The 9,821-nt window shown below is 33.4% G+C and overlaps 1 protein-coding gene across 1 annotated transcript; it reads right to left on the bottom strand.

Annotated features, from left to right (window-relative positions):
* Positions 1 to 8,230: 8,230 nt before the first annotated feature.
* LOC101497742 (uncharacterized) lies at positions 8,231 to 9,073 on the bottom strand. The gene has a single exon (XM_004497994.1). The coding sequence runs from the start codon at positions 9,071 to 9,073 to the stop codon at positions 8,231 to 8,233; it is 843 nt and encodes a 280-aa protein (XP_004498051.1).
* Positions 9,074 to 9,821: the final 748 nt, after the last annotated feature.

Genomic DNA, 9,821 nt, shown 5'->3' with positions numbered 1-9,821 from the left:
TATATATATATATATATATATATATATATATATATATAATTGTTGATGAGTTAATTACCCAAGGCCAAGGCACTCACCAACGAGGTTGTGTTTCAGTTCATGCTCGAAGTCGGCATAAATCTAATGTTGGTGGACGTGACTTGGATGTCGATGTTGAGGTGCCTTGGAGGAGGCGCGAAAATACACTCATGGAAGAGTTTGCTGCTGGTCTGTAGGGATTACAACAGGTTGTGCAATAACTTATTGGGGTTGTCGTCGGACAATAACAGGAGGGTGATCAAAGACATGAAAATCGCAATGGTCAACAAGTGGTTAGACAAGTTGAGCTTCAAACGACGGCTGTAACGAGGAGGATTGAGGTTACTTTACTATACTTCATGAAGCTTAAACCCCCTACTTTTTCTGGGTTTAGTGTGACTGAGGACCCACAACAATTCATTGATAGTCTAGAGCGACTTTGTAGATCATTGAGTTGTTCTAAAGTAAGAGTAGTAGAGTTGACTTCATTTCAGCTAACAAGTGTGGCACGTGATTTGTTTGATATAGTATCACGTGGTAGGCAAGTGGGGTCACCTCCGTTAGCATGGAAAGAGCTCTTTCAATTGTTCATGACTCGTTTTCTTCCGGAAAGTGTTAGAGATGGATTAGCTCATGAGTTTAACCGATTGGATTAAATAGAGGGTATCACAATTCCAGAGTATAGTGCTCGTTTTACACAGCTCTCTAGACACGCTCCTTATTCTATCATTGAAGAGATGCGTGTCAAGAGATTTATCAGAGGATTGAGGGATTACTTATTTAGATATGTCATTGGGTAGAATTGTTATACTTTTGACGAGGTGTTGAGTTCAGCCCTTCAGATTGAGCAACGACAGAAGGAAAAAGGAAGCAATAGATAAGATTCACGAAAGAAGCAAAAGGTTGAAGGATCTTACAGTAACTATTCGAATCGCGATGGTGGATCTATGTTTGGTTATCAGGGGCAACAAAGACTCATGTCTCAAATAGGTGTTCATAATGGTCAGTCTTTTGGGACAATGCAGAGTCGTAGATCAGATTCTATACCAGCATCACAATCCACTTTTCCTCAGAGACATTCTGGTGTTTTAGCTACACGATGTTCTATTTGTGGTAAGTTTCACTTTGGAAATTGTTCCAGAGATGGTAATGGTAAGGTGTGCTGTTAATGTGGCCAAGTAGGTCACATCAGGAGGGATTATCCTGTAGACACGCCACATTCATCCTCAAGTTATGCATCAACACCAAAAACTTTGGCATCTTCACATGCTCATTCTGCATATGTTCGACAAAGTCAAAATTCTTATGTCAAAGGTTCAAGAACATCTCAACAGGGAGGTAGAGGATTTGGTGGTAGAGGTCAGATACTAGCAAGAAGAGGTCAAGCTCGAGTGGTTGCTTTGACTCGTCAGGATGCTCAAACATCCAATGCAGTAGTTACATGTATACTTTCTATTTGTTCGAGAGATGCTCATGTTCTATTTGATCTTGGAGCTACTCATTCTTTTGTATCCTTGTGGTTTTCTACTCGACTTGGTAATGCTCGTCTTTTCTAGAAAAAGCTTTAGTTGTGGCTACACCTGTTGGAGAAAAATTTGCTTGCTAAGCCAGTGTATCGTTCTTGTGGTAGCTATTGAGGGCAAGGTGTTGCCAGTAGATTTAGTAGTTATTGACTTGGTAGATTTTGATGTGATTTTGGGTATGGATTGGTTGGCTTTCCATCATGCCACTTTGGATTGTCATAATAAAGTCGTGAAATTTGAGATATTGGGGCAATCAGTCTTCTCGTATCAAGGAGAACATTGTTGGGTACCACATAACCAAATCTCAGCCTTGAGAGCTAGCAAGTTAATGAGAAGAGGTTGTCAAGTGTATTTAGCCTTGGTAATGGATACACAAGTGGCTGAGGAGAAATTGGAAAAAAATTCCAATAGCTTGTGAATTTTCAGATGTTTTTCCTGAAGAACTTCCTAGGTTGCCACTTGATAGGGAGATTGAGTTCTCTATAGACTTAGTTCCAAACACTCATCCTATATCCATACCTTCTTATCGTATGGCCCCAACATAACTTAAGGAGTTAAGGGAGAAACTTCAAGATCTTCTTGATAAGAGATTTATTTGCCCAAGTTCTTCTCCTTGGGGAGCACCAGTCTTATTTGTAAAGAAGAAAAATGGATCCATGCAGCTATGTGTAGACTATAGACAGTTGAATAAAGTAATTGTGAAGAATAAATATTTGTTACCCCGTATTGATGAGTTGTTTGATCGACTTCAAGGAGCTCAATGTTTTTCTAATATCGATTTACGATCGAGGTATCACCATCTGAAGATTAAGGGGGATGATATAATGAAGACAGTTTTCTGCATGCGTTATGGACATTATGAATTCCTGGTTATGTCATTTGGGCTTACTAATGCCCGACAATTTTTATGGATTTGATGAATCATGTTTTTAAACTATTCTTGGATCAATTTGTGAATGTGTTTATTGATGATATCCTTGTTTATTCCAAGAGTAAAGAAGAACACGAGCGACAATTGAGATTGGTTTTGCAAACCTTATGAGATAAACAATTATATGCAAAATTCTCTAAATGTCAATTTTTGTGGGATAGTGTGGCATTTTTAGGTCATGTTGTGTCTAAGAATAGAATAAGTGTTGATCCAAATAAGGTGGAAGCAGTGCAGAATTGGCTGAGACCTACCACAGTAAAAGATATTCAAAGTTTTATTGGTTCAGATGGTTATTATCGACGTTTTGTGAATGATTTCTTAAAAATTGCATCTTCGTTGACTAGGTTGACCCAGAAGAAAGTTGAGTTTCGGTGGACTGATGCATGTGAGGAAAGTTTTCAAAAATTGAAGGAGTACTTGACGTCAGCACCTATTTTGGCATTACCCATATGGGGCAAATGTTATGCAGTTTATTTAGATGCTTCTAGAGTTGGTATCGGTTGTGTACTTATGCAACAAGGTAAGGTTATTGCCTATGCATTTAGTCAACTCAAGAGGCATGAGGTGAACTATCCCACACATGATTTGGAAATGGTTGTAGTGAATTTTGTTCTTAAGGTTTGGAGGCACTATCTATATGGTGAAACTTGTGAGATTTATACCGGCCATAAAAGTCTTAAGTATATCTTCCAGCAGCGATATTTAAATTTAAGACAAAGAGGATGGATGGAACTCTTGAAAGATTATGATTGCACAATCCTATTCCACCCAGGGAAGACAAATGTTGTTGCAGATGCTTTGAGTAGAAAATCCATGGGTAGTCTCTCTCATATAGCAGAAGTAAAGAGGCCAATAGTTAAAGGATTTCAAGAAATTGTTGAAAGTGGAATTCAATTTGAACTTGAACATTCGAGGTCATTTTTAGCCCATGTACAAATTCCTCCAACCATAGTTGATGATATCAAAGAAGCTCAAGGTCAAGGCCATACTTGGTGAATATGATAAAAAATATTCATAATGGTAAAATTTCATACTTTTTAGTATATTCTGATGGTGTGCTGAGGTTGAAGTCTCGAGTGCGTGTTCCAAATTTTGGTGGCTTAAGGAGGAAAATTTTAGAGGAGGCTCATCATTCTTCTTATACTATTCACCCAGGTTCTAATAAGATGTATAAAGACTTGAGAGAATTGTATTGGTGGGAAGGAATGAAGAGAAACGTAGAGGATTTTGTCTCTAAGTGCTTAATGTGTCAACAAGTAAAGGCTGAGCATTAAAAGCCCGCAGGGTTACTGCAATCTGTTGAAATACCTGAATGGAAGTGGGAAGGAATCGCTATGGATTTTGTTACCGGATTACCGCGAACCCAAAAGGGGTATGACTCGATCGGTGTGGGTGATTATAGATCGGTTGACCAAATCTGCACATTTCTTGCCTGTGAAGACTACTTATACTGCATCTCAATATGCTAAACTTTATTTAGATGAAATTATCTCTTTGTATGGTGTACCGATGTCTATTATTTATGACCTTGGGGATCAATTTTGGAAGTCATTTCAAACTTCATTAGGAACTCGATTGAAGCTTAGCACGACTTTTCATCCTCAAACAGATGGCAAGTCTGAAAGGACTATACATATATTGGAAGATATGATTCGTGCTTGTGTTATGGATCTTAGGGGTAGTTGGGATCAACATTTTCCCTTGATGGAATTTGCATACAATAATCGTTATCAATCTAGTATTCATATGGCTCCGTTTGAGGCTTTGTATGAAGGTAGTGTAGGTTTCCGATAGGATGGTTTGAAGTGGGATAAGCTAAACTAGTCGGTTCAACGTTGATTCAAGATGCCATTGAAAAGTTAAACTGATTTGAGATCCCTTAGTGATAGCTCACAAAAGACAAAAATCGATGTCGTCCCTTAGAGTTTTCAGTGGGAGGACATGCATTCCTATTAGTTTCATCAATAAAAGGAATTTTGTGGTTTGGTAAAAAGGGGAAACTAAGCCCAAGGTTCATTGGACCATTTAAAATTTTAGAAAGGGTCAGACCAGTAGCATATCGCTTGGCACTTCCATCGGATCTCTCGGGAGTTCATTTGGCCTTTCATATTTCGATGCTTCGGAAGTATCTTCATGACCCTTCTCATGTGATTAATCATGAAGATGTGGAGTTAGATGAGAGTCTATCATACATTGAGCATTCGATAGTTATATTAGATCGCCAACTGAGACATTTACGCTCAAAATATATCGTTTCAGTAAAAGTTATTTGGCATGGTCCATCCGGTGAAGAAACTACATGGGAATCCGAAGAAGTCATCAGTGCAAAGTACTCACACTTGTTTGAAACTGAATGTCACTATAGAAAGAAAAAAATTAAATAAATTCGAGGATGAATTTTTATAAGGGGAGGAGATTGAAACGGCCCGTTTCGTTTCAAAAATAATAATAATAAAATAAATAATTAATAATAATAATAATAATAATAGTAAATAAATAAATAAAACAAACCAACCACCTCATCTCATTTTTCTAAAGTCTTGACAATATTTTTCGATACTCAGATTTGTCAGTTGAGGTCCGGTCGACTACTCTAGGAGTTGTTGGAGAACAAACGTAGTCGATTCTACATAGTTGTGAGTAAACGGCGATCATCGTCATATATTTTTATAATGTTATCATTATTATTTTATTCATTTTATATGTTAAATTATTTATTGAAAAATTGAGAAACACAACCTTTGATTTTTTCTCGATTTCATCCTGAATTATTTTCATGGTCTTTATTGTATATTATACTAATAGTTTGATTTATTTATGAGTTATAAAGTATTTAAATATTGAATTATTATACAGCTGAATACGTGTTTTGGAAATCGTTATCATAATTATGAAATTGTTAACGACACAATAAACATTCACGTCAACCTCGTTAAGGGAACTAATCAACGAATGAATTATATTTTTCGTCGCCTTTCAATTTCATGATATTATTTGTCTATTTCTAAATTTCAAGGGGATAAATGCAATACTCCTACAATTTCTTGATGCAATTTGGTGATTCACTCTCACCTAATTTGTTCACCTACTTTTTTAGTGACAAATATTTGTCGAGTAGATGAGTTGTACTGTCCAACGACTTATTTAGAAACTCATTTTTAAAAATGAAATATGAAAAAATCGATGTATTAAAATATTATAGTTAATATATTATATTTGTTCTCATTTTTATATCAATAATATTAAAAAGAAAGAAAAAAAAAACTAATTCTTTAGTGTAAATATTTTTCTGTGTATGAATTGTATAGTCCAATAGCTTGCTTATTGACTCGCTTGCACAAAAACAACGTGAAACAATTAATGTATGAAAATAAAATTATAATTAATATATTATAATTATTCTTAATTTCATGTCGTATATATTGTGATCATATTAAGTTATAATCAATTTTATCTAATTTTTTATTAACAAACAATTATCTCATATATTGTGATCATATTAAATTATAATTAGTATATTCATGCGTTCTGTAAGTATAGGTAAACCGGTATATGTCACACTTCCGATCTAGCTAGTTTAAAGATAATTAGTTATATATATATACACTTCTAATTTTCCTACACTCTTCAAACACTTATATTTATCTTTATCTCTTTTCCTATCATATCACATCATAGCCTATTTTTTCAAATCAATTAGATGTTCCAAAATGAATCATTAGCTACAAATCCTATCAATTTAAATTTGCAATAAACCTTGAAAAAATTTACTTGTAAAATAGATGATCTTTTACTTGAGCTAGATAACTATTATTTTTTATTGTAGTATAAACCCTCTTTATAGCTAATTTGCTGGCATTTGATTTTTTTTCAGATTTCCGAGTATCATATATCCATGTGACGATTTAGAATATCCAAACTTGTTGCAAATTCATCATTACCCACAACCTTGCTCCACTAATATAGTGAAATACATAGAAAGCCATTTGACACACATAACATATCAGCAGAAATATACAAATATTTTAAAACCACGTTTCAGGGGAATTTCGGTATACAATTTCTTGCTATTTTTCTTACATTTTAAACCACGAAAAGACTTTATTCTAAGTCTTACAGGAAGGAAAACCAGAAAGCAAGGCATAAATCCTCTTAATTTGCCTTCAAAATGAACATGTTGTAAGAGTTAAGTTAAACCAACCATATAACTCTATCTTCTCATCATAACGCATTAGTATCCCCATAAGCCTTATAATCACCTTATTTTAAATAAATAAAAATCCTTGTAATCACCACAAACCCTTAGCCCTAATCAAAGAGATTATTTACTTTCCAAAGTTTCTTATAAGGAAATACCTCAAAATATATCTTCACATAAGAATCACAATTCACAATTATCTAACTCCAAATATTTTTGCATTCAAACAACAATTTTATCCATAATTATAAAAAAAAAAATTCTATAAATACAGCGGAAGCGAAAATGAAATTAGATGGTGTCCCTCTAGCCATTGCTAATCAATCAAAAATGTTGAGGTTCTTCTAAACCTTCAAAAGCTCACTTTGATGATGTAATTACGGGATGAGATTAGAGACTTACATATGCACTACACCCCTTTTATAGATTCTGTCCATCACAGAAAATGGGAACTTAGAATGTATAGACCACTTTCACTTTCTGGTTAAAGTGCAGATACCACAATGTGCACTTAGTGATAATTATCACATGTAAAATATTAGAAAAATAAAACTAACATTGAAGTCAACATTTGTTTGGTTATCATGTTCTTCGAAATAATGAAATTGAGGCTGAATTACGTATGCAGGCTTTCTTATTATACACCAAAATTAAGAAAGATCTGTATTAATATATCTTCAAGAAGAAGCAAGACATATTTTGACCTGTTTTTAACTTTTTATATTTGAAATCAATAATTGAATTGTCATCTCAAACAATAAGAACAGAAGACTAGTACTCAAGAAATTAAGTAAATGTTGAACGTAAGAAAATGCAAAGAGCATTAAATTCTAGGAAGCTTTCATTTAAATCAAGATCTAGAAGAAATTATCTGTTTAACAACCAGAAATCAGTAATGTTATAGATGAACAATAAACTACAAAAATACCATTAATGCTATTGAAATACTAGGCGCCAGTACTATACATATAGTCGGTTAGCAGTTATTTATATAATCATACAGACAAAGTCAAAAATTAACACTAGATGTGTCAAACCATACTACACAAAAGCAATTCTTGGCCAAAACCTTTTGATGATCCTTTTCATTACTCATCCTTCTATTATCATTACCCTTTTATATTATACATACAAGAAAATACTCCAACAAACAAAGTGTGTATTAAAATATCAAGTGCATAGTTATACACAGAGACTCAGCCCTGATAATTCAACATATAACAGAAACGAGGGGAAAATGAATCTTGTTCTGTGTATAGATACAATCACCTCATTACATAGAAAGAAAAAAAACCTTATTTAAACTCTAAAGATATAAAAAAATATTGTTAAACTAACCTAAGAAAAACAAACACAGTTTGTTTCTTCGTCTTCAAGACCAATTGGTATCTCATTCAAATCAAAATCTTTAACAATTGCTCTTGATCCCAATTGATCACTTGATTTCTTCTCTATTTCACCTTCCTTGTTATTCTCTTGTCTTAACTGAGTTAAGACTATAAACATGGATTTTATAAATTTGGGAATGTCGAAGTTACCGAGAATACCCTGTCGAAATTTCTAGGGTGCTTGTTCATCTGCAACAAGATCAAGATCAACTGGTATCTCATTCAAATCAAAATCTTTAGCAACTGCTCTTGACCCCAATTGATGACTTGATTCCTTTTCCATTTCAGCTTCCTTGTTCTTCTCTTCCTTGTCTTTAGGAATCTTGAATGTCTTGTCTTTAGGAATCTTGAATGTCACCACTAATTTCTTTGGGTTGTTATTATTTTTCACTATTGTCACATGTTCCTTGTTCCTTTGATTATCGATATTGGTTGTAAATTTTGTAGGGTCACTGCGAGACATATCGCAGAGTATTTGAGCAACATTAATAAGTTCATAATCAATTGTACTTTTACTGCATCGTTTCTTCGTTTGATGCGATCTTGGCGGAAAATATTTCTCTAGATCAATAGCTGGTAGTATTGGTTGATCATCAGTATTATTACTCTGTATCTTGGAATCACGGGATGTTGTTGTTATTAGTGGCGGTTGAATAGCCTTTGAATCTTTTTGAGAGTGCGATCGCATGTGGCCATACAAAGCTTTGTTTGATGGAAAAACTTTGTGACATAGAACACATGCATGTTTGTGTTTGACATCATCATGATCATTAGGAGAAGATAAAGAGCAAGAATCGATGGTGAGTTTGTGTTTCTTGATTGGAGGTTGAAGAAGGTCGGAGCGGTTGTGGGATGCTTTGTGGCCACCAAGGGCGTTGCCGGAGCTGAAAGATTTGTCGCACAAATCACAAATGAAGATTCTTGATCCATTCTTTTTCATCTCGTGTGCAAGCAGCGGCCATACATAATCATCATGCTTCTCTGTTTTGTGAAAAGAATGACAAAAACGCTTCATGATTGATGTGTGTAGTGAAGTACGAAGAAGGGTTTCAAGAAGCAAGAAGGGTTTGAAGATAAAAGATATTGATTGATGTGTGTAGTGAAGTACACTAGAGTGAGTGACTGAGTGGACGATTCAATTTGAAAGCAACCCAAAAACCTCTTATTTATATGAAAATAGTTTTTTTTTTTTTTTTTTTAAATAATCCTTGTTTTAAAACTATAAAAAATCTTTGATTGATTTGTATACAAAAACATGAAACGCGTTTTAAGAAGAGGAATATTCTAGATTTAAAATTCAGAATATTAACTTAATTACTTATTAACTTATCAGTAATTTTTATAAAAATTTATTTGTACTATTTTTTTTTATAAAAATCCATTTGTACTTTTATAAAAATCTATTCATATTATTTTTGTATAGAAATCTATTTATACTTTTAATAACTTAATTTTGATAAGTATACTTCATAAAGACAAAAGAAACTCATCAAATTATTTGATTTCGTTGACTGAACTATCACATTGATAATTAAATCAAAACCGTTATTTATATATGAAAAGGGTTTAATGTGTTTTTCTTTTTTACAACAATTTTTTTTTTTACAAATGATTTGCTGTGTTATATTCACTATTAAAAAAAATTATATTTAAAAAGAATTATATAATTTTTTTACAAATAATTTGGTGTGTTATATTCACCGTAAAAAAAATTTATTTGTGTATTTTTGTAGAAATCTATTTATACTTTTAAAACCATAATT

This window comes from Cicer arietinum, chromosome 4 (genome assembly GCF_000331145.2).
Source record: "Cicer arietinum cultivar CDC Frontier isolate Library 1 chromosome 4, Cicar.CDCFrontier_v2.0, whole genome shotgun sequence".
In the NCBI taxonomy this organism is placed as follows: Eukaryota; Viridiplantae; Streptophyta; class Magnoliopsida; order Fabales; family Fabaceae; genus Cicer; species Cicer arietinum.
The sequence above is the reverse complement of the archived record's forward strand: the minus strand, read 5'-3'. Positions and strand labels throughout refer to the sequence as shown.